This window comes from Eremomyces bilateralis (assembly GCF_010015585.1).
Source record: "Eremomyces bilateralis CBS 781.70 unplaced genomic scaffold P152scaffold_8, whole genome shotgun sequence".
NCBI classification, from domain to species: domain Eukaryota; kingdom Fungi; phylum Ascomycota; class Dothideomycetes; order Eremomycetales; family Eremomycetaceae; genus Eremomyces; species Eremomyces bilateralis.
This window is the reverse complement of record NW_022985074.1, coordinates 276,719-300,491: the sequence shown is the minus strand read 5'-3', so window position 1 is coordinate 300,491 and position 23,773 is coordinate 276,719. Positions and strand designations below refer to the sequence as shown.

At 51.5% G+C, this 23,773-nt stretch overlaps 7 protein-coding genes across 7 annotated transcripts; 4 read left to right on the top strand and 3 right to left on the bottom strand.

The window, feature by feature from the left end:
* Positions 1-310: 310 nt before the first annotated feature.
* P152DRAFT_481736 (Ppx-GppA-domain-containing protein) lies at positions 311-2,155 on the bottom strand (the record flags this gene model as incomplete). Its single annotated transcript, XM_033681840.1, has 2 exons — positions 311-1,988; positions 2,070-2,155. 2 exons carry the CDS (start codon positions 2,153-2,155, stop codon positions 311-313), a joined length of 1,764 nt encoding a protein of 587 aa, XP_033534474.1.
* A 1,928-nt stretch (positions 2,156-4,083) lies between these two features.
* P152DRAFT_458031 (cytochrome P450) lies at positions 4,084-6,253 on the top strand. The gene is made up of 5 exons (XM_033679365.1): positions 4,084-4,793; positions 4,842-5,370; positions 5,420-5,521; positions 5,583-5,714; positions 5,769-6,253. Exons 1-5 carry the CDS (start codon positions 4,285-4,287, stop codon positions 5,952-5,954), a joined length of 1,458 nt encoding a protein of 485 aa, XP_033534473.1. The 5' UTR covers positions 4,084-4,284; the 3' UTR covers positions 5,955-6,253.
* Positions 6,254-6,266: 13 nt separating this feature from the next.
* P152DRAFT_328079 (alpha/beta-hydrolase) lies at positions 6,267-7,255 on the bottom strand. Its single transcript, XM_033675253.1, has 4 exons — positions 7,153-7,255; positions 6,911-7,105; positions 6,709-6,860; positions 6,267-6,658 (listed from the first exon to the last, which is right to left on the bottom strand). Exons 2-4 carry the CDS (start codon positions 7,101-7,103, stop codon positions 6,347-6,349), a joined length of 657 nt encoding a protein of 218 aa, XP_033534472.1. The 5' UTR covers positions 7,104-7,105; positions 7,153-7,255; the 3' UTR covers positions 6,267-6,346.
* Positions 7,256-9,860: 2,605 nt separating this feature from the next.
* P152DRAFT_396414 (N-acetylglucosamine-6-phosphate deacetylase) lies at positions 9,861-11,394 on the bottom strand (the record flags this gene model as incomplete). The annotated part of the gene is made up of 3 exons (XM_033676355.1): positions 9,861-10,136; positions 10,233-10,952; positions 11,008-11,394. The coding sequence occupies 3 exons, from the start codon at positions 11,392-11,394 to the stop codon at positions 9,861-9,863; spliced, it is 1,383 nt and encodes a 460-aa protein (XP_033534471.1).
* Positions 11,395-11,793: 399 nt separating this feature from the next.
* P152DRAFT_327651 (glycoside hydrolase) lies at positions 11,794-15,586 on the top strand. The gene is made up of 5 exons (XM_033675251.1): positions 11,794-12,270; positions 12,432-12,438; positions 12,542-12,653; positions 12,744-15,265; positions 15,375-15,586. The coding sequence occupies exons 1-5, from the start codon at positions 12,221-12,223 to the stop codon at positions 15,486-15,488; spliced, it is 2,805 nt and encodes a 934-aa protein (XP_033534470.1). The 5' UTR covers positions 11,794-12,220; the 3' UTR covers positions 15,489-15,586.
* A 482-nt stretch (positions 15,587-16,068) lies between these two features.
* P152DRAFT_327653 (uncharacterized protein) lies at positions 16,069-16,871 on the top strand. The gene has a single exon (XM_033675252.1). It carries the CDS (start codon positions 16,164-16,166, stop codon positions 16,719-16,721), a length of 558 nt encoding a protein of 185 aa, XP_033534469.1. The 5' UTR covers positions 16,069-16,163; the 3' UTR covers positions 16,722-16,871.
* Positions 16,872-18,570: 1,699 nt separating this feature from the next.
* On the top strand, positions 18,571-20,408 carry P152DRAFT_473375 (p53-like transcription factor; the record flags this gene model as incomplete). The annotated part of the gene is made up of 2 exons (XM_033681228.1): positions 18,571-18,644; positions 18,761-20,408. The coding sequence occupies 2 exons, from the start codon at positions 18,571-18,573 to the stop codon at positions 20,406-20,408; spliced, it is 1,722 nt and encodes a 573-aa protein (XP_033534468.1).
* Positions 20,409-23,773: the final 3,365 nt, after the last annotated feature.

Below are 23,773 nucleotides of genomic sequence, written 5' to 3'. Positions count from 1 at the left end.
CTGGCTTCTTTGCTTGGGTCTTGCTGGAATGTTGAATCCGAAGCCGTCGTTGAACAAAGTCAGGGTCGAATGAACTAAATGGCATAGAAGGCTTTTGACAAACAGGAGAAATAGTCCAGGAGAGTATCTGGCCTTTCCGGTGGTATACAATTTCGACATTTTCCTACCAACACCTTGTCGCTTTATTAGCACTCGAGCAGATCGATCTGCGCGTCTACTCACGGTCACCTACACGAACACTGATGGCGATGTCCGATATCAATATAGTAAGCTATTTCATCATGATCCGTCTCGATCGACAATTTCGTGATCAGTCGATGACTCCCACGTCCACCTTGATCCCCCATTTAGGTTCCTCTCCAATCCAATGTTTTTTCCGCCCTACTCTCATGATATCATTCGTGTACTGCTGCACTGTATCCTTCAGCCTCATACGGCGATCTTGATCCTTTGGCACGGTAATCGTGAGATTGATCCCCAGTTCATTTCTATTTTTCCCCATCGAATTCGACCACCTCGAGGAGGCGATTATCCGTGGTTTCGCCATATCAATTACTCCTGCAGGGTATATTGCCGCTATGAGCTCTCCAACGGCTCCCAGATACCGTGTCCACCAAATCTCCTCGCGCGTCAGGAGTCGGCGGAGGCTCTCTTTAAACTCGACCTCACGCGGAGGGAGATCGCCTTCATACCTCTCCTCCAGCATGAGCGCTAGGAGTGCGCGGTCTTTGTGCGAGATACCGTGTGCTGCAGACAAAATACCAGTGCTGGTGCTGTACAATGCTGAGGTTGAGGCGGACTCTTTTCCCATTGGAGCGTGAACATACAACGCATTGATAAACGCTCGAATTTGGTGGTCATTGATTGACGTTGGAAAAATGAGCTGGGAATCTTGGGTGGAGGCGGGGATGAATGTTTTCAGGAGGTAAAACAGCGCTTCTGTGGAAGGTCGAGCGAAGACCGTTGTGGCGACCTCAAGTGGATCCTGTTTTCGGACCTCATTGTTTAGAGTTTGGAACAAAACGCCTTCGCGAACCCCGCCCTGGCAGAAGTGGACGTTTCTTATTCCATTCGGAATTGATTCGGCTAGGACATCGATGAGGAAGGCCACGGCTGGTACCTGCGCTCTCCGACGATCAGAGACTCGGAAGATCTTCTGCGCTGATTTCGCAGTATGCTTCAAGGCCTCCGTATCCCTGAACTCGTCCTTCCCGGCCGTGTATCCGTTGATGATTGAGATTGGGTAATGGTGCCCACCCTGCTGATTCCGGGAGAGAATTAAGTAGCCCCATCCTCTGAACCCGCCTCCGGAGAGATACAATGGGAACCCGCCCTCCATCCGCGCGTTGTCGTACATCGAGAACGGGATCTGGAGCTCTCCATATGCTTGCAAAAAGCTGGCTTTCACCTCCCGTCGAAACTCCGCCACCGCTCTCGCGGCTTCGGCTTTGGTCTTCCCGTCCTCGAGAACCTTCAGCGTCCGGGTCAAGGCCGCTGCGCCATATGGAAAACTTAACGGTCCTCTCGGGCTCATCTCGATTTCGCCCCCTCGGAATATCATCCAGGAGATCTGGATACTACCTCCGCCAAGGTCGAGTAGGATGCCCTCGACTTCCGAGAACCCGCTCGCAATGCCCCAAGCGCCCACGAGGCCCTCCTCTTCTTTCGGAAGCATCTCGGTGCTCAGTCCCGTGGCATTGTAAATCGATTTCCGGAACTCCTCGGAGTTGACAGCTGTCCGGGTGGCTTCCGTAGCGAGAATCCGGATTCGAGTATTGGGGACACCGTGATCGGCACACACCACCTGGAAGCGGAGAATCGTGACGACAACAGCGCAAATGACGAATTCTGGGATTGGAATCCTTTCACCTGTGTCCGGGTCAAATTGAGCATCGTACAGCCCAATGTCTTCTCTGCTCGAATAGACCGTTGGCAGCACCCTCGCTGTTGGTGGAGCGAGGTCGGATATCGAAAATCGGATGCCATTACTAGCATGATCTTAGTCGATAGATTCCAGCGTTTGGAGTCTTTAGCCTCACCTTCCCATGTCCACGACGGCTCGCAAATACTTCTGTCGCTCTATTGAGCTTACCCGCTGATTGCTGAGGGCGGCAGTGTATTCGGCCTCATTCTCGCATCCGGCCTGGGGTTCCATTGCGTGTAATAAATATCAACAATTGGGGTTTGAATTAATTGCGGATAGGTAGCTTGAAGAAAGGATATTGGACCTCGCAAGCTCCTCGTGGATACTTTAAGGTTGCACCCAATACTTGCCTTAGTTATGCGCATCGGCGTTCAGGATGATGCAGTAGCCATCAATACCTCAACAAATAGAACGGTATTGACTTCACCTTCTAAGTATGGTGGCCACATCGGAAACCCGATTATTATGAAAATTTGCCTTTGGCCCTCGACATTAGGTCATTTCGTAGTAACAGCCTCTTGTCATGTTTACAATAGGTAAACCTCGAATCTCAAGCATTGTATACCATAGTACAGTATGGTAATATTGTTCGCCTAGATCGACACCATTCCTTGCACGTCATACCTTCCACCAAGGCATACCACATAATATTGAATCTGAAAGGAGAATATGATGACTCAACTTTATGATATAATTTTCTACTCCGAACAAAAAATAAATATTACTTGTCAATCAAGGCCTCGGGTATTGCCATTCGATACTGTGTTCCTCTGATTGTCTCTAATCAGAGCCCCTCTAACGGGCGATAGCAAAGCGCACTTTTCGCATTCGTAGCCTCCTGACAGCATGGTGACAGTGTAGACCGTCTCAGTAGAAGTCGGCACCGGCTCGGCCTCAGTCCACGTGGCGATCTCCAAGCAAGCGGAAGAGATCCTCGCCGCAGCCCACGATGAGAGATGTAGGTAGCGTTGACTGACCACGGCTGGCAGGAGGTTGGAGTGTGACAGTTCGAGACTCCGTGCTTACGACAGCGATCTCAGTCGTATAAGAAGTTGTGGTGTGAACGCTATGGACGTCTCAGGGGTGCTGACCACAACTGTGGTAGTCAAGGAGAGAGAATCGGACAAGTATACTGTACACCTAGTCATGATAGTACGCTAGCTATATCTGGACATGACGGAGCGGAAAATTTTGACTGGAGACCGCTCAATGACTGATGACTTGTTAGCAAGCATTGCTCTTGAGATATCCGCAGTGGATGCAGGTATTGAAGGCAACACACGGGCAGAGTCGCGCAATCTGACCGCAAAATGAAACATCATAGCTCTCGAGAATATCGGAATGAATGTACGTTCCGGATTGACTGCTGGGTTTGTGAAAGTCCAGGTCTTTGGAACATGGCCCGCCACATGAGGAATGGTTTCATTGAAACTCAAATCGACACAACTGACAAGGAAAGGGGCGACAGATATGCATCTGTACAATAAAAACGAAAATCTTGAAATACAACCTTTGCACCGTAAGTCATCGCTAGCTGTGGTGTGGTATTTCCGTATTTTGAATCAGCAGCGGTAGGTGCATGAGATGTTATGGTCCCAGGCCTGCGGCCTGTTCCGTTAGTTGTGGCTGAAGACGTGGGTGGATTATATCAGAGAAGCAAACAAACATGGTAACACAGCATTAGGGCATTGGAGAGGAGAGTCGCTATCTCGCGCACAAAGGTGCCGGGAGATTTCTTCTCTCTCTCTCTTTAGTTTAGATTAATGGAACTTGGTAACCACAGATCTTGCGCATCCAGACCGTGTCATGAGAGGTGCAATTTTCCTTGAGGCTCCCGTCATCGCTGAAAGGTGAGTTCGGTTTTTTGATATTTCTAGCTCTCCGCCTCGGCTCAACGGCCAATGGACTCATTGGCTCTACTGCTCGCGCCAAAGGGATAAGGAAGATTCTCGCATTGGGCTATAACTCTGCTTCAACGTTGCACAATAAGATGATAGCGGACCGATACCAGTTTCAAACTCTCTGACGCACAATAGCTGAACATCAAGGGTAGGCTGCATATCCATAGTCGAGCTGGGGAAATATGGTAAAGGGGTCCGGGCCGCAACCCGAGGCGACGGACACGGGACCGGTTCTCGGGGCCCGAGGAACGCGGACCCTCAACCCCCACGGACTTGGGTGCGCTAACCTGAATTGAGTCCCAGTCCCCTCCGTAATCCATTCAGTTGGGATTGATTTCTGACAGGGCTCACTCGTCCTCACTTCTGTCGTGGAACCGTGTCAGGCTGGTGTTTCGCATTCCGCAGTCCAAAATCTAACATCCAGAATCCTGCCTGGATACGGCACCCCGTCAGCTTGCAATGATCCCTCAATGGATCGCGCTGTGCGCAACCTGCTTCGTATTCGGTGTTTGTGTACGAAGACGGTATTTCTCCTCCGTCTCCGACATCCCAGGACCTTTTCTGGCTTCGTTCTCGAAACTCTGGCAGCTGTATCATGTGTGGGATGGCCATACAGAGGCAGCAACACTCAAGGCACATGAGAAATATGGCAAATTCGTGCGAATTAGCCACCGTGAAGTCAGCGTCAGCGATCCGGAGGCAATCAAAGCGCTGTTGGTTGCCCCGTTGCGAAAAGCGACGTGGTACCAGATCTTCAATCTTCCTGATAGAAGATATGTCAACCAAATGGGAGAATTGGATCCAAAGCGACATATACAAAAACAGCGTAATGTCGCTTCAGGGTATGCATTCAGCAATGTGATTCAAGCCGAGCCGTATATCGATGCGTTGGTGGGGAAATTGGAAGCCCAATTCGATGCGTATACAAAGGCTGGAAAGGAGATCAATTTCGACCACTGGTTTAACTTGTAAGCATATACCACCCTTATCGTTATGAATCGATACTAACTCAATAGTTTTGGCTTCGATGTGGTAGGAGAAGTCACTTTCTCCCGCGCATTCGGTTTCATCGAGCAGGGCAAAGATATCGGAGGCGCAGTTGCGAACACCCAATTCCTGGCACTGTATATCGCAGTAATTGGTCATTACTACTGGCTCCACGATATCCTGTTGGCAAACCCACTCATCAACTATTTCAATCTCGCTCCTAGCAATCACATCTTCGATACCGCCCTTGCGGCCGTGGATGCTCGGAAACGGAACCCCGATGCCCGCAAAGACATGATAGAACAGTGGCTCCAGACGCGTCGGACCCATCCCGATCGGATGGAAGAGAAGGAACTTCTTGCTGGTGCGGTGGTCAATGTCGGCGCTGGAGCAGATACCATAAGCACGACGTTACAAAGCTTCTTTTACCACCTATTGCGAAACCCGGAAGCAATGGCTAAAGTTCGTGCCGAGATCGATGCGTCCGCTCGTATGGGCGAGCTGTCAGATGTTCCAAGCTACGCGGAGACTCAGAAGTTGCCATATTTTCAAGCATGTGTGCGTACTTTCGATCCAAGCTTTTGACTTTCACCTGACGAGGAGACAGATCAAAGAGACATACCGTCACTTCCCTCCAGTGGCTTTTGGCCTGCCTCGAGTTGCGCCTAAAGAGGGCGTTACAATAGCTGGCCGACATTTTGCTGAAGGGGTTAGTGATTACGCCCATCATCCATGGGAACCTGTATGCTGAGCTGATGAATTTCAAATAGACAATCCTCAGTGTAAATTCTCATGTGATCCACAAGAACAAGGAAATTTTTGGACAAGACGCGGACAAGTTTAATCCGGATCGCTGGCTGGATCAAGAACGCTGGAGGGCCATGGACAAATATTTTATGACAGTGAGTGCTACCTGTCTTGGAAACTGAGGACTGGAGTCTGACAGCGTGTGAAAGTTCGGAGCGGGATACAACCAATGTCCCGGGCGACACCTAGCACATTTGGAGGTGTCGAAAGTCACAGCGACTCTGCTTCGTGACTTTGACATTGAACAAGTGAACCCAGGGCAGAGCTGGACATTTAAGGCGAAATTCACTGCCGTCCCATACGGCTGGCCATGTCGTGTCAAGCGCCGAAGTTGAAATTGAGGCCCAAACTGGTGGATCGCGCCGATTTCGGGGACGGTTATACGAAGTGCATGGTTGGATACTTACCTACCCATGGAATATGTATAAGGCATACATGAGGTATACAGTACACTACTCTGCCGATATTACTGGTACTGCTGTTGGGAGGTCAAAGGCCAGTACGAAGGTGAATAGATCCACTCGCTACAACTTTCACCACTTCCTGTTTATCTCGAAAGTTATTGCTATGCCCTGTTAATACCGGATGACGCCTAGTTAAGAGAATTGATATATGTCGACTGCAAGTTTAATATTGACTTTAGAATGCTCACAGCGCCTAGAAATACAAGTGATTCTACCCAGCCTCCTCACTATCTTTGACACCGAAGCAAACATCTGTCAAGCGCTTACGCGGCTCCACCGCCAACCTTGGACACGATGAATTTCACTGCTTCCGGGATACTGCCATCGCTAGAGTAGGAAAGATGGCCACCAGAGCCAGAGCCAGACGAGGTGGAACCACCGCTGCCGCCGGGCATGAGTCCACAGATGAAGTCGCCGGTGGAGCAGAACACCTTTCCATTCTCGGCGTTGAAGCTGCCGCCAGAGCCGCCGCCGGATCCGGCGCCGGATCCGGCGCCACCCATGAAGCCGCTGAGGAGGCTGGAACCACCACCGAAGCCCACTGAGCTATAGGGGTCACCAAAGGTAACCGCGGCCTAATGTTCGTTAGTACGAAGTATGGATGAACTCTGCCATGGACACTTACAGCGACATCACCACCGACCTGGCCCAGAGCGTCATGAACTTGCATGGCACCTTGGCTGTATCCGCCGAGGACGACCTTAGTATCGGGGCATCGTGACTTGAGTTGCTGAGTAGTGGCGATGATATCCTTAGCACCACCGCCGCTGAAGTCGGCTGTATATGTCTTAGAATAATTCCACCATCGCGGCTTTTATGTGACTCACTGGTATAGTCCGCGCCCTGGAGCATGACATCATTGTTCAAAGCCGTCTTGAGCTGGCTACCAAGGCCGGGACCAACGACGAAGCCCATGTTGCCTGGCTCACCAGTTCCACGAGCGAAGATCAGGGCGACTGATTTACATTCGCCGTTTTCCTTGATATCGGATGCACTGGAACCACCGAGGCTACCAAGCATGCCTGTTATTGTCAGTCAAATCCAAGTATCCGGATTCAGTCAAGCATACCGCCAAGTCCACCAGAGCCACCAGAGCCATCAGAGCCACCAGAGCCACCAGAGCCACCGCCGAGCAGGCCTACTCTCAGTCAGTCGAGTCCAGGTTAATGAGTTCATTCAGCATACCACTAAGCGCACCCAGGCCATCAGAGCCGCCAGAGCCGCCAGAGCCGCCAGCGCCACCGCCGAGTAATCCTGTAACAGTCAGTCATGTCTAACTATATAATCTCAATCGGCATACCACTAAGTCCACCTAGGCCGCCAGACCCACCAGAGGCGCCACCGAGTAATCCTACTCCCAGTCAGTCGAGTCTAAGAATATGACTTTGATCAAAGCCTACCACTAAGTCCACTCAAGCCTCCGGCGCCACCGCTGAGCCCACCGGGCGCGCTAGACTCTCCGGATGATTCCCCGGCGGGGGCAGGAGAAGAAGATCCCGCTGAGGCTGGAGCTTCGTTGGTTTCGGTTGTCGTGGGTGCATCTGTAGTGCTTCCTGCTCCGCTGAGACCAGCGAGGCCTCCGGCGCCTCCGGCGCCTCCGGCACCTCCAAGGCCACCAAGGAGACCGCTAAGGCCGGAGCCACCTGGGAATTGTTAGACCAATTCGATGGACCAAGGAAGTGGTGTACATACCAGCGCCGCCTCCAAGAAGGCCAGACAATCCTGACAAACCACCACCACCCGCACCACCTCCAAGCAAGCCAGACAATCCTGACAGACCACCTGAACCGCCACTCAGGCCACCTAGTCCGGATGCAGGGCTGCCAGAGCCGCTACCGGAGTCTTCGGATGAGGGAGTGCCTGAAGGCAACGAAGGCAGGCCACCACCAGAGGCACCACCCGCACCACCTAATAGACCAGCCAATCCACCACTGCCTCCAGAGGGCAGACCTGATGGCAACGAAAAGCCACCGCTCCCCCCTGCGGGTGAGCCCTCGTGGCCGCCGTGAGCATGTCCGCCAGTGGGAAAACCCCCACCACCTCCACCACCTCCACCACCTCCACCACCGAGGCGGCTTAACATGCCGAACGTAGGAGCAGCCGCCGCGCTACACGCAAGCGCGGAAAGAACGATTGGCTTAGCAATCATGGTGAATAGAAACGAAGGACTGAATTGAATTTGACTTGCAAAATCGTACGCAAAGAAGGAATGGATAAGGACCAGAATGCCTTGAACTTGTGAAGACTAGGAACTTCAAGAGATATGAGCCTTCGTGAAGCCCTTTGTACTTTATCTGCTGGCCACGCCCTGAAGCCCTCATGGGGACAGCCGCCGTCGTACCATGACCTTGCCTACTATTAAAATGAGCTTCCTCTTGGATTTGTCTGACAGGCGTGACGATTTCACGTTCCTGCAGACTTGGCGCCTCCATGTCATGATGCGACCGCCATGATGCCTACCGAATCCTGACGTTGGAAGGAGCCCTCAACCCGAGCGCGAATATGTTTAAAACGCCGCCAGGTTCCGGACCGATGCCATTAGCTAGCGAGGAAGAAACGGGCGTTCCTGTACCATGGGTTCTGTGCCCTTAGTGAGGAGAAAATGAGATGAGGTTGAGGGGTGACATGGAGGCCGAGTATCGCATAAATGAGATTTATATTGCTGCCCCCTGTAAATCCGAACGCTCCATAAACGCCCACCGTCCATTGGTCGTTCAGCCATCTTTTTCGTAGTAGTGAGCCTCTGTAGTTGGCTTTTATACCCGCTTATTTTCGTATACACTTCGTCGCTTCCAGATAAATCGAATTTCATGCATCTGCATGCGCTGATCTTGGCATTGTTGCTGTGCAGCGGTTCATCGGCTGACCGAGCGGTCTAAGTCACGCAAGCATGGTGGCGTGGGAGACCTGAGACCGGTAGGCTGGACTTCATAATCTGCTGGCCAATTGCGAGGATTGATCCTATGATATTATGAGTCGGATGCGGTTTATATCCTGCATGGATTGGTCTGGGCTCTCTTGTATGTCAGTACTGTACTTGCTTGTAGGTAGAGGTACCATCGGCACCCTATGGCAGATGTCTGGCCGCTGAGCGAAATCCGCTCTCTTCAAACAAGCAGCAACCATTTCACAAATCCAATGTTGGAATCAGAGAAGTCCTAAGATAGTTTGTTGCTTTTGCGTAGTTCTCAACTATGATACCTATTCATCGTCGGTGTACTTCTCCAAGATCCGTTCATCTGGTACCTCTCACCTTCTTCCCGGAACACACCCGAAGGAATGAAACCTATCCCTTCATTTTCACCATCCATGCCACAGGTGGGGTTCGATAGTCGGGACTCGGTAACCTAGGAGTACGTTGGGGATTTCCCCTGTCGCCCGTCCCGCGATACGTGTATCCATGAGGCGGAGGCACTCTATTTTGGGGCATGGAGGACGAGTGTAAGATGAGCCTTGGAAATGTGGTGGTCGAAGCCAATCGTCCTCGAGATGCTTGATCATGGCCAATCTTAAATGATATTGCGGTTCCATGGACCAGCTGGAGGCGATGGGATGGTAGTCCAGAGGGCATTCATTCCGTACCTATCGAACCTGCTTGATAATCCCATTGTTCAATTCATACCCGCTCTCCAATGATTACATCAATATACATGATGATAGCAATTAGCATGCTTCCCCAATTCTACTTTGCACAGGGAAGTTAGGTTCTCTAAATAGTCACGTCATTACCCCATATGAGGTTCTATCATAGAGAAACTTTGGGTCGGAATTTGTCTTCTAGACGTCGCCCTTATGCACCCGCGCGCCAAACTTCCATACTTCAGCCACCCTCAACGTCTTCCTTCCACTCCTCTCCAACCCACCCTTCAACACCACCACATCCGCATCCGCGCCCGGCTCAAGACATCCCTTCGCCCCATAGCAACCCAACATCTTCGCCGGCGTCGACGTCACCGTAGCCAACACCCTCGCCAACGACACCTCCGGCCCGACCCAATTCCAGAAATTCTCCACACACTCAATCAACGAGCTCGATGACCCCGCTAGCCGCCCCTGCGTCTCCGCGAAGCTGGTTCGGGGTGCTATAACCCCCTCCGCCGGCGTGGCGGGCGGGCTTCCCGATTCCGGTGAGGTGCTGCCACTCGGAACCGCGGGGCGGGATGACTCTTCGAGCGTGAGCACGTTCCCGGATTTGCGGATGTGGGAGCCGTAGGGGGCGGGGTAGAGGCCGTCGGGGTAGGTCTGGAAAGGCATGGCGTCGGTTACGATGATCATGCCGTCGGGGTGAAAGGAGTAGGCGAGGGTTGCGACGCTGGGGTGGACGTGGATGCCGTCAGTGATGATGCCGAAGTATGGCTTCGTGTACGTTTCATGGGCAGGTGGGTCGTGATGAGCGCTGGGAGTATCTGAACCTAGGTCGATCGAGTGTGCGAGTGCAGATGGAGCGGTGCCAAGTAGACCGAAGACACCTGGATTGCGGTGGTGTAGTGGTCGCATGGCGTTGAATAGGTGAGTAACGGTTTTTGCTCCCGCATTTATGCCAGCAAGGGCTTCTTCGTAGGTGGCATCCGTGTGCCCAATAGACGGGATGATTCCACGCGCAGATAGTTCTTCGATGACAGGAACGGCATTGGGGAGTTCAGGTGCGAGGGTGATGACCTTGATAGGAGTGGTGGAGGCCTGGAGATTATCGGTTCCATAGCAGGACTCAAGGGAGGAGATCCCGGAAGCTGGATCTAGGATGTTTGAAAGGAAGTGGATGCCGTTCCGCTTGGGGCTTATGAAGGGCCCTTCGCAATGAGCTCCAAGTGATTCGGCACCAATAGATGGAGAACGGAGGGCACCACTGGGTCCGAGGAAAGGTAAGACCTGCATAAAGTCAGGATATGGCCTCGATAGTTTGGAGTCTTAGATTCCGGTTTACCGTTTGGTAGACCCTGGCAGGTTGACTTGTCACTGTGGGCAAATAGGATGTTACACCTGTCTTGGCCAGCAGGTTGTTGACGTGAGCCAGGCCTTTGCTGTAGTCTGACAGATTTTCTGGCACGACAGAGAAGTCAAAACCAAATGCACCGTTGAGCTGGGTCTCAATGAAGCCAGGACAGACGATCCGGCCTCCTAAGTCAACCGTCTCATCCGGCTCTGTTCGACTGTCGAAGAACTCTCGTTGCCCATTCAAGATCTTGCCCGTCTGTGAGCTCATCCATATATCTTCTTCAACAAGCCGATCGCTACGAACAACGCGGCAGTTGGTCAGTTTTACGACGCCATTCTTCGCATAAGACTCAGAAGGGAGAACTTGGGCCGGCATATCGATGAACAAACAAGTACTATTGGAGGAACGATTCGTGTAGGTTCTACCCTACACGAATGAACGAAAGAGGAACAGCAAGAATTCGCAGCGAAGGAAATGCATAGTATATACCGTACCAATAGCCATTACCTAAGAATGGCGATGTTGCAATAGAAAATCGCCTCGGTGACGTCGAATGTTACGTCCAACTGCCTGCTGACCGATGGAGCAATTGTATGTGGATATCAACTGTAGGTGTCGCATTCTTGAGTACCGGTACCTTATCTATCTACACCCCACTCATCTATCGTCATCTCTTATGGTGACATGGAATTTAGATGGAAAAGAATCCGGGGTTGTACTATCATCGGGACGAAGGACATCTTCCCGGTCTGCTGCGACTCGTCGCAATTTCAATTACGCCACATTTGTCGCTTTCCCCGCCCCCAACTGGACCCCAACCAGCGGACTAGCCGATTCGATAACAAATCGTGGCGTCAGATAGGAATAATGCTGCGAATGCAACCCCATGATTCTGAAGCCCGAACAAACGGTGGCGCTTGGAGACGCTGAATAGACCTACGATATCTTTTTCAGAAATCATCTTTCTTGAACGCGCGGTTGATAGTCGATACGCCCTAGATTGCGCTACAACATGCCAATATCGGTAGGGCTGCATTTCACCCTCTCGCCCGCCTTCGTGCTGTTGCAAGTTTGCGATACGACGTAGCGCCACCCTAGTCCTCTCGAACGACCGAAATCGCTGTCGTTCAGACTGTCACTCTTCGCTGCAACGTTGAGCTCGCACTCCCCCTATGCAAGCCTACCGTATTGATCTGGCGCCATGGTGGGGAAAGAAGAGCGGATGGATCCCGTGTGGGACGATTTGGATCGGTAAGACTCCGTTCCTGCTCCCGTTGGATGACTTGCACATTGCCCAAGGTGTTTGGGATTGGCTCCGTGCAGGAGTTCTTCCCAGTTTCCACTGCACCGTCGGCGTTCCAGCATCCTGGGCATTGGATTGACGCGATGACTTACGATGAATTCGATTATAGGACTTTGGTACGTTCCTTCATCGCGACCTAGATTGCCGCACGCGCGTGATGGCATGTCAGGTTGCAGCGTTTCGCCGCGAGGTTACAGAACGCGAGACTAATAGGTATAGGGCCAATTGTTTATGATGGGATTTGATGGAACCTCTGTCACGCCCCAGATCCGTACTCTTATTCAGCAACATCATTTAGGTTCCATTTTATTGACGGCAAAGAATCTGAAGTGTGAGTTACATCCCGGTTTCCCGAAGCATATATATGCCCTGGCACCCGGACACCCGGACACTCATGTTTGCTATATTAACTTGCCAGCAGCTGCCGAGGACACGACGAAGCTAGTGTATGAGCTCCAGAAGTGCGCCTATGATGCAGGCCATCCGGTTCCGCTTGCTATCGGGGTCGATCAAGAGAATGGAGGCGTCAACAGCCTTTTCGACGAGATTTATATCCGCCAGTACCCCAGCGCGATGGGCGTTGCGGCCACCGGGTCTAGCGAGTTGGCGTATGAAGTTGCGAAAGCAACCGCCCAAGAGATTTCGTCATGTGGCATCAACTGGATCTTCGGACCGTGCCTAGATGTCCTTACCAATTCCCGCAACCAGCTAATGGGGGTTAGGAGCGCAGGGGATGACCCTCAAGAGGTTTCATCCTATGGAGTTGCCTCAATGAAGGGATATAAGGATGTCGGCCTGGCCACCTTAGGCAAACACTTCCCTTCATATGGCAACCTTGAGTTCCTTGGATCTTCCCTCGATGTCCCCTTGATCACAGAGTCGCTGGAGCAACTCAGCTTGAGTGCTTTGATACCCTTCCGCAATGCCATCGCTCAAGGTCTAGATTCCATGATGGTTGGTGGATGTGCCATGTCTTCAGCCGGCTTGAACGTCATGCATGCTTGTTTGTCCGATCAGGTCGTTGACGGACTTCTACGGACGGACCTAAAGTTCAATGGCGTCGTGGTCTCCGAGTGCTTGGAGATGGAAGCACTCAGCCATAATATCGGCGTCGAGGGCGGCACGGTCATGGCGGTTAATGCGGGATGTGATATGGTCTTGCTATGCCGATCGTTTTCCGTTCAGCAGGAGGCCATCGCTGGCTTGAAGCTTGGGATTGAAAATTCCATGATCTCCAAGGCACGGATCAAGCAATCGTTGCGTCGTGTTCTTAACATGAAGGCTAAATGCACGTCGTGGGAAAAGGCGTTGAACCCACCGGGCATCGGCTATCTGTCGACTCTTCAGCCATCTCACACAGCGTTATCGACGAGGGCTTACAACTCTAGCATCACAGTCGTCCGAGACAAGAATCGGCTACTGCCCCTCTCTAATGTTGTCGAGGCCGAAGAAGAGCTGTTGCTACTAACGCCGCTTGTCAAGCCTCTCGCTGCTTCAGCAGCATCTCGAGCTCTATCAGAAACGCTCGTGGCTGGTTCGCCAGAGCCAGCGTCCTGGGAGAGGAGTAGCTCTGTCATGAGCGGCGAGCGAGTGTTTCGAGAGCTTGGCCGCTCACTAGCTCGGCAGCGGAGTGGTCGGATATTACACACTTCTTATACCGCGAATGGTGTACGGCCGATCCATGAGAACTTGATCAATCGAGCGAGTGCAATAATTATCCTGACAGCTGATGCGAATCGCAACCTCTATCAGCATGGCTTTACGAAGCATGTTGCGATGATTTGCAACATGCAATACTCCACGGGCGGCGAGAAGCGCGAGAAGCCGCTTGTTGTCGTCGCCGTCAGCTCTCCGTATGACTTCGCTATGGATCCAACGATCGGAACATACATCTGTACCTATGATTTTACGGAAACGGCGTTGAACTCACTGGTCAAAGTGCTGTATGGCGAACTGAATCCAACTGGCGCACTACCAGGAACGATCTCCAAGAGTCAGAAACTGAACCAGAGCAAGCATCATTGGCTCGTAGAAGCATTCAACGAAGAGCGGGACTCTCACGCGTTAGACAACCTTATAAAAACCGTGGTGGAAGGCCATGGAGGCCCACCGAATCAGAGATCCGAACTCTCATCAGCGACGTCGAATTCTTTCCTCTTACAAAACCCCGATGTCATCGAAGCCCACTTCGTCGTCCGGAACAGCAGTACCCAAGCACTCTACGGCTTCTGCTCCACCTACTTCTTCACTAGCACCGGCACCGGCGCCATCGGCTCCCTCTTCGTCGACCCCGGACGCCGAAAGCTGTCCATCGGCCACAGCCTGCACAACCGTGCCATCCGCACCCTCCTCCAGCGCGACGGTATCAAGCGCTTCCAACTCGGCACCCGCATCCCCAACATCTTCCTCGGCATTCCCAGCGGCCACTCCGCCGAGCGCAAGCGCCTCCGCACCTGGTTCGCCAACCTCGGCTGGAACACCGCGCTGTCCCGCCCAGTGTGCAGCATGGTGGCGCGCAATCTCCGCGAATGGGCTGCCCCTGATTCCGTCGCCAAAAGCCTCAAGTCCGCGCCGGCAGACTTCGACCTCGTCTACGGCTGGGAGTACTCCGGGCCGATCCTCGACCATATCAAGACGAACAACCGCCAAGGGCTGGCAGAGGTGTATAAGTTGGCGCTAACGGATCCGACGGCGTGTAGCATCATCCGCGCGAAGAGGCCGGAGGATGACGCAATCGTGGGGACGGTGGTGCTGTATTATGCGCATTCGCGACTAGCAGAGTACGTGCCAGCGTTGCGAGACTTTGGCGACTCTGCGGGCGGCATTTCGAGTCCGGTGATATTTCCTGGCGCAGCGGAGTATTCGACATTGATGCAGGGGTTGATTATGCTGGGCATCAAGCAGCTTAGGAGCCAAGGGTGTAATGCGTGTTTGCTTGATATTGTAAGTTCTATTTTTCTGTTTGTTCAGTTTGCTGCTGATCGGGATCTGGCACTCCGTTGGGATGGTTCTGCTCGATTTGGTATTGCCCAATAACTGACTTGTGCCATAGGTCGATAGCGATGGCAACGATGACGGCTTGTCGGCTATGGGCTTTGAACCGATGCATACTTTCGAGGAAGTATCCTGCGATGCGGCGACTTGGACGATGGTCCCACCTCTATGATGGCTGTGCCATACTCCTTCATTTACAAGCCTTAACGAGCCATTCCGGGTGAGCGATTCTTCGGTTGGGCGTCGAACTATGGAGCATCTCTTCTGCTTTCCCCCCTTTCGGTCATCCAATATCCGTGCTTTGCGGACAAACCTGCCTGTCAGATGCCAAGGACGAATTTCGGGACTTGGACGGCAGTCAACAAGCCATGGGGATAGACTATCGTCCTCGTCTTGTCTCATATCCCTTACCATTGCTTCGTAAGCTTTTGGTCAGACAGAGGTATCATTATTACGTCAACGGCGTTGGGGAGAATGGGGGAATTCCTCCACCTGGTATACCTCGTGCCACACGGAGTATTGGTCGCAGTTATTTTTTTTTAATGTTTTATCAAACTCATGAACCTTCTGGTGGGTCGTGCGGACATTGTAGTCTACCAATGGAACTACGCAAACGCTCAATGAATCTGAAGTGCTGTTTCAGTCCTCGTATCTAAGCAACCACGTCCGCTATTGGAATAAAAGCACTCTCCTCTTTTTGCCTTCACCCGATACCCGGCCAATACTTCAGTTTCCGACTATCCTCAAATGCATGGTTCTAAAGCGGTGAAGCGTACAGCCAACCACCCAGCCGAGCGTGTCGGGAATTGAAGCTTTGGGGCTTCGGAGCTCTCTGCACATTGACCACATGATGGCCTCGCATCTCGACGAGAATGAGAAAGCCGACCGTAGCGGCGATTTGATTGAACCGAGTATTTTTGGTATCACTCATATTTATTGGACCACGGACCCATGCTGCCTGAGCCTCGAAATCCGGAGAGGATTGCTCATTGGACACGCTTGTTACAACAGAATGTTCGATACTTTGGCGGTCACTAGGGGTGGCTTTCGAGCTGCCCGTTGCAGTTCGCGCCGTGGGGACGAGATGCAGCCAAGAATGCGATCTTCGATGCGGGACTTTGTCGTCACCACTGTCAATTCCCTATTTCTGGGCATCGTCGGTTCGCTACACAGATCCTTATCTACCGAGCTGCCTGTTTACCGCAAGTTCCATGCGATACCTCATCTTTTCGACTCAACTTCGCGGCCTTTAGCGAGGGTTGGGGGGAACGACTGCTGCTGTTCACGTGCAAAGATACAGATATGTATATGCGGTCATTTGCTGTCGCATGCAGATATTCTCCAAGGATCTCGAGGGTTGGTGATGGATCTCACTTGGCTGGACGAATGGACAGGCTGCAGTTGATGCGGGCAACTCCGACTACAGCCGCGAGGACCGCTATATGCGCTTTGAAGCGGCGTCTTTTGAGCTTCCATACATGATCCAGAAACCTTCCGTTTTCAGATTCGCGCATACGTGTCTTGCATCAGGGTTCAGGAGATTGGGGAGGCATCATGGAGGAATTGCTCTGTCAACACCCAACAGATACGTACGCAAGGTATCTTCGCAAGGTGCCTATCTTCTTGCTCCATGCTCTGCCTCTGTCGACTGTCTGGAGTTTTTAATATCCCTCTTATTTATGGAGAGATCTCTAAGACGGTTAGATGATAGGTAGATCCCTGGTGCCTGACCCTTTACCCCGCGGAGCCCTCCCATGGTCGGGGTCCCATTTCAAGACCAGACCGGATGACGGCACTTGGGGCAGATTGAAGTTGGTGGGCATAGCAGGGCTTACTAACGGATTTAACTACAAAGCGTTAGTAGTGACGGGTTGCCGCCATTTCGCGTCTTCTGTTATGATTCCAATCGATCCGCTAAGAACGATTATCCTGCTGTGGGGAGGGCAGAATTATCTACATCCAGCGTATCAATTTATCCGTATTCCGTACTACTGTACCGATTATTCTATGCCTATACTGGATATGAACGCAACACCGGACAACACCAAGTCGTACCCTATTTCACGATATTTTCATTGTATGTTCGAAGTCTGGTCACTCTGAATCGGCCAGCGCATTCATAATCCACCACAATCCTCGTCTAGCCACAAGTTTCAACTCCCGGTATGAACGCGGACCACGTCGCCACGTCCTCCCTGATCTCACCCTCCATCCCTCCCATCCTCCCCTGGCCGCAACCGTCATGCTATCATCAGCGGCTTTGCCGAAGCTCAGCACAGAATCAGGCTTAGCCAGGGATTGATTTGCCCAATCTTCGCCTATCCATATGTGACCCGAACTGGTCCTCGTTCTGAGTTACACGACCTACCTGCGTGACGCACCAAAGGGTTGGCCTCGTCCCGCTGGTTTTCTGGAATTGTGCTGCTTGTTCCTGTTCGCCTCGTTTGTGCAACACGTCGGGGTTAAGGACTACCCCAGTGGGCCATTTGCAGGCGTTGGTCGTTAGCCTGCCCCGATATTTCCATTATTAGTCGCATGCCCTGCCCTGTGCTCCTCAACTTCAACCTTTAGCCTCAGCGGAACCGACGCCCCCGCTGCACCTTTCAGCGTGATTTGAATATTTCGCAGCTTCGATTGATACTCGGATGCCCCCTTTCGACCCGTATTATATATCGCCTCCACGCCAGGCCAAGACAGAGGGACCAGCCAAACGCGAGACCAGCTGCTTGTGCTGAATTACCTTCATCTTCCGGCAATATTAGGAAGTCCTTGACTGCGGATTGCATGCGAGCGTGGACCGATTTCTCATCATCACCACATCCATCCGCCATCCGATAGTCTCTTCCCTGGAAGGAGAAAATAGGAACCAGGGTCACTGGGGGAAATTTTCCACCTTACGGCATTGCGCATCAAGACAAGCTCCAGCTAGCACGGCTTCGGAGCATGAGACCAAATTCATGGGGCCTCTTCTGGAAGTCTGATCGAACAACTCCTCGCGCCACTGCATGCACATCCCGCAACAGTACTTCGTCCCCTTCAAGAACCACCCCGCCTTTCTCGCACTCGAACACGTCCTGATCATTCCCCAAGCTCACTATTGATCCCTAAAGATAGAAGCTCTTTCGTATTCACGAGTTACTCGATTTACTCTTCGAGCCAAGTCGCATGCGATCGATCCGATTTCTATCTCATCTACTGCTCTTGCCGGTAGAGGTACCAAATCTGCCAGCATGGACGGTTTTGATACCGTCACGATGTCCTACCTGGCAGCTCCGATGAGCATGCCGAATGTAAATCCGGTCGATCCTCTTCATGTTCCTTTATTACCGTTAGAACAATATGATCACCATTCGAACTATGACGCCGATACTTTCGCAGGGCAAGTCCATCTGCTCATTCAATGTTCAAGGCCTCATGGACGTTCATGGACTAACCGTCGCACAGGAGCGACGAAGGCGTCTTCAGTCAAAGTATGGGCAGCCATGCCGCGCTCAAACGCTTTCCAAACGGGTTCGATGATCCTTTCTCGGATGCGATGAGTGGGTATGAACCACCTGTTCAAGCAGATCAAGCGAACGGTCCGGAAAGTCCGTCCATAGAGCAAGGACACAAATTATTAAGTTTCTCGTTACCAACGTACAACTGCGGTGTCCTCGACTATACGTGTCGAGGCATGACAATGAACATGTCCGCGCAGTTGCATGGAATGTTCTTCCTAGCCGAGTCTCCGTGGGCGCAGCCTGGGGAAGCAGGTCCACAGCCTACCGAGCTGACCTGCTATCGGCGGAATTTATTTCAAATCACCGGCAGCATTACGCTTCCGAGGGGTCTACGGTACGCGGTCACGGAGCAGGGTGAGCGAGTGCAGATTATAGGGCAGGAGTTGTCCGTTTCCGCAACCGAGTCGGTGGAAGGGAACCCAGTCAAGATCATATCCGTCCCATGGAAGACGCCGGCATCCGCCAATCCTTCAGTTGTTGAAGATAAGACCGAGAAAGAGCCTCAATCAATACCATTAGACCTCATGGCAGGCCAAGAAATCGACGCGGACTTTGTCTCCTTCCCTATCGCCTGGAAACGTCTCCAATTCCGCATCGCGACAGCCAACAACGGTCGACGGAAAGAACTTCAGCAACACTTTGTTGTGCACCTGAAGGTCATCGCAACATTATCCACCGGCGCTCGCATCAGTCTCTGCGAAGTCCGGTCTGGCGCCATCATCGTCCGCGGCCGCTCACCGCGAAACTTTCAATCGCGCAAAGACTTCCCCATCGGTACCTCTGCTGCCGCCAGCGCTGCTCGGAAAGCTCACAGCCAGGCAGGCGCTGCGTCGAGCAGTCATCACCAACAACCTTCTCACGCCGATACTGTTGAATCTACTGGCAGTATAACCAGTACCCAACAACATCAACCGACCCACACTCGTCCTCCCAATCACCTCTCCCTTCCACAAAATCAAAATCCTAGTCTCCCTTTCCAGTACGACCCAAACGGTACCCCCAATCTCCAAATCACACCGGAATTTTTCGAATGGAAGACCATGCTGGCCTCCAGCGGTGGCGCCATGACTGCCCTCCCTCCTGACGTCCCTGCCTTCTGTCACCACAACGCCGAAGCAGTCTACGCACGCTCATCCCCCGACCTTCTACGCTACAACCTACCCCGCGGCATGTCACACCTAAATACTCCGATCAAACTCAGCCTCGACGACGAAGCCGACGGAGCGACCGACGGACGGAGCACTTCCATCAAGTCCCCACTAAACCTATCCTCAGGAGTTCTCAAACAGCAATTACATTCCCAACATCACAGCCAAGCGCAGATGCAAGCCAACATCCACACCACATCGGGGCAGAAGCCACCGAAACTCGCCCGCGCCCCGTCATTTTCGTTGAATCACCTGTCATCGCCGGACGAGTCGGCCGATCTGCTGTACGAGTATTTCCCGCTGGGCCTGGACGATTGGATGCCGCCGGTGGACGCGGTGTACCGGCCGCATGTGGTGCATCACACGAACTTACCGCCCGAGATGAAGACGGTGGGGAGGAGCGTGAGAAGTAAGAGGTATTTTTCGGAAGATGTGGCGAGCTGAGAGAGGGATGGCGGTTCTATCGGCGAGCTATCAAAAGGAATTTAAGCATCGGATTTCAGCGCAGGCGCCATCATTTACGGGCTTCTTTCGGAGAGCAAAGCGATGTCGACACAGGATCACTGAAATGAGTTCAGTTTGGGAATCGGCGATATGCCTGGAAGGATAAAATCCGGTTGATGCGGAAAAGGTTCAATTTGTCATACCCATGGCAATGTCTTCTGATGATTGTTAGACGGCCAGGGGGAGTCTCTACTACTTTTTGTTGAAATTTGGGCTGTTTGATACCCACGCTATATCTGCGTATCTATCTTGGTTCTCTACTCATCCGGCACTGCAACAGTTAGCTACCATATATCATGGTAATCAAGGCGTCAACCGTCAATTGTTTCCTAAAAATTTGGCAAGCCTAATTCGCTCGATTATGCCTACGGAACCAGCAGATACGTGTCATATATGCCTTGCAGCAGCGAAGGTAGGATCGATTGTGCGCGAAATCTTTCTACTCATGGCTAGAATCATCTTCTCATATTCCTCGCCTAGGATGTTTCTGAGAGCAGTATGAGCATCTCATCATCGGCTGATTCACCCGACCGTATCAGCATGGAAATCTGCTCAAATTTACGACTGTAAATAATTTAGGCGTTCGATATGAAAGGAATCCTAGCAAATTGTCGCAGTGCAAAGTCAGGTCGGTTCGAGTAGCTTCTAATCCATCACGAAGGCCGTCGACACCGAGATGTGTTTCGTGTAGGACATGGTGAGATTCAATGACACAGTACTGCTCGGTATTAAGGGACGCATTCAACGCTGTTCGCGAATAGTCGACTGAAAGGATGAGCTGTTCAGGAGGGTAGAGGTCATCAGGTTCCCGGTTCTGGGGAAACTCTTCATAGTTGTAGAATTCGCCAATTTCGTATGTCCCATGGTTCGGCGCCTGAGAATCGTTTATTTTCATTCTCAAGTGGGATAGATGTAGTTGCGTTTTGCATGATATTCCGGATTTCATCGGTGACTCTGAACGGTAGGCTTCTGTATCCGATCGTGACAGTCTGGTAGAGAAAGGTTTCCGTGGCAGTGTGTAATGTCTTCAACATCCGAGAGATGGATTCGGTCTTCATGTCTTCACTACCTTTCCTTGCCCATGAGGGTGGAAAGCCACGAAGCAGCTGCGGAGCAAGAGGATTCTGAACGGACTTCGTAAAATCCGGAATCATGACTGGATCTCGGAAATGTTCAGGGTCGCCTTCCGCCGCTCACATTGTCAGCTTATATGCCCAACTACCCTCAATCTTGGCGACATCAACGGTGGTGCCATTGGGGAAGTAAATGCTGGTGGTGCTATATCAAACGCAGTTAGATGGTTGATCTCGAACATGAATAATGCTGGAACGAACCCATAATCTAGTGACAAACTGTACCCAACACCGAAAGGGATATCTACCAGTCTATAACTAGCGAGAGGGAACGCCACAAGAAGGCCAACTGTCAACAAGGTGATCTCAACGTCGTGTAGGATAAAGAGAGAAGCAAGTTCAGTTAGCAGGGAGATGTGTGCAGCATGAACGGAGAGATCTGTTGAGTGGATACTATAGCACTGGCACTGAAGTGACAGGTTAAGATGTTAAGTAAATATTTGTCCCTCAGATAGCAGCATTTGTGAACCGCCTTCACTTTTTCATTATTCTACATGTAGTTGGTGCTAGTGGACCGGGCAGATCCTAGATAGCGCAAGCTTCTTGAAGCAATCTCCTTCCTTTAGCTGGAAATCCTTGTTGAGGAACGTCAGTGGCAACAAACATCGACAAAGTGATGTGTTCTTCCTATCATGGCTGACATAAATGAGTCATATAGCGAATACTACCTTAATGGCATTGTTTTCCTAAATTCACCTGGTTTCCAATTTAGGCAAAAGTACTGAGTCACCATCAACTCAATTCCTTTCATATATTGATCTAACTACCCCTAGGTATATAGCTTACATTCAGCAATCTCTATATATGAAAACTGGTTCTCAGTATCCCTTAATATATATTGTCCATCTCTGGTTGCCCAGTATCTTCCTGAACATAGTTCCTTTAGTATATCCTTTTACACTACCTAGATCAATATCCGTCACTCCAGTCTCTTCGACTACCAGAAATCGAATCTAAACCCAGAGATGGGCTGAACCTGGGACCTTTCTAGATTGTTTCAGTGCTATGAGTTCAGTCAATTTCCTATAATTTGCGACAGATTCCAGAGAGGTCAAGCAGTTAAATGGGCCTGCTGGTTTTGCAGAAGTGGTCTAGAAAGCCCTAAGGTTAGGACCTCTCCATCAACTCTCTGTAAGTCAGACTATAGACCTCCTGACCTCAAGCTAGCATATCCTACGCGGAACTAGATGTCCTCGACTCTAGCAGGTGAGGATACTATCAACACTTCCATTGGCATGGGCCACTGTCACAATGAATAGCATCACCGCTGATGTGCAGGACTCTAGGAACCGCTTTTCCGGAAATTCCAAGCGTGGATCGGAAGCCGAGACTGATACGCTCGAGCTAAGAACACAAAATATTCAGCTTCAGGGACAATGAATCAAACTCAACATCGAATCTGCCTAAGCCCTGCCGGCCATTACACCAAGTCCTTAATGGCAATGCAAATAGAATCCTTACATTACCTTGTGCCCGCCCCTTTTCACTGTGGTAACTCTTATACAGCCTATGAGACGGAGAAAGTTCATCTTAAGGCAAATAGGAATTGGCAACCAATATAGAATAGATCCAAACCACGGGCCAAGCGTTCCTCCACGAGTTGATGCACACAACCGCTGCGACCGACAACGCTCTGGCAAAGAATTGTGGATTAAGAAGGTAATCAGTATCGCCAGAACAGTTGGTCCGTATACGGCGCTATGGCTGTCCACAAATTGGCGCAAATAGAGCTAGTTTTCGGAGGTGGAGCATGCCCATCATCTCGGAATACAGAGTTACATCATGCTCGCCAACGCTGTATGGCGGGAGGAACTGACAGGCCATTCTGGAGGAACACTGGCCTTTGTCATCGATTCAAAAGATAGGTAACTTCCCGGCGAGAACATCATGGTGAAATTCCAGATGGAGGAGGCCCAGATGTCCAATAGAACAGAGTTTGCTCGCTTGTTCCGCAAGGAACTAGCCAAGTTCAGCAAAACTCCGCAGAGAGAGGGCGAAACAGTCCATGGTGGCAGGAAATGAGACAACATCTGAGCAGGTTGCTGCTGGAACGGGCAATTAGCGACTGTAGTACTACCCGCTTACCATACCTGTACCACAACAATTGGCCATTCGACTGGCAATCTATCTATCACTGTGAAGAGCATATCCACCTTGCTACGGTCAGTTGTC

Bases quoted from the DNA above. Each gene is read 5' to 3' on its own strand.
- P152DRAFT_458031 (XM_033679365.1), top strand. From the start codon at position 4,285: ATGATCCCTCAATGGATCGCGCTGTGCGCAACCTGCTTCGTATTCGGT. The intron at 5,522-5,582 runs GTTAGTGATTAC...AATTTCAAATAG, and splicing joins GCCGACATTTTGCTGAAGGG to ACAATCCTCAGTGTAAATTC. The intron at 5,715-5,768 runs GTGAGTGCTACC...AGCGTGTGAAAG, and splicing joins TGGACAAATATTTTATGACA to TTCGGAGCGGGATACAACCA.
- P152DRAFT_328079 (XM_033675253.1), bottom strand. From the start codon at position 7,103: ATGCTTGGTAGCCTCGGTGGTTCCAGTGCATCCGATATCAAGGAAAAC. The intron at 6,861-6,910 runs GTGAGTCACATA...AGACATATACAG, and splicing joins CCAGGGCGCGGACTATACCA to CCGACTTCAGCGGCGGTGGT. The intron at 6,659-6,708 runs GTAAGTGTCCAT...AACGAACATTAG, and splicing joins AGGTCGGTGGTGATGTCGCT to GCCGCGGTTACCTTTGGTGA.
- P152DRAFT_327651 (XM_033675251.1), top strand. From the start codon at position 12,221: ATGGTGGGGAAAGAAGAGCGGATGGATCCCGTGTGGGACGATTTGGAT. The intron at 12,654-12,743 runs GTGAGTTACATC...ACTTGCCAGCAG, and splicing joins GACGGCAAAGAATCTGAAGT to CTGCCGAGGACACGACGAAG. The intron at 15,266-15,374 runs GTAAGTTCTATT...CTTGTGCCATAG, and splicing joins ATGCGTGTTTGCTTGATATT to GTCGATAGCGATGGCAACGA.
- P152DRAFT_327653 (XM_033675252.1), top strand. From the start codon at position 16,164: ATGATGGCCTCGCATCTCGACGAGAATGAGAAAGCCGACCGTAGCGGC.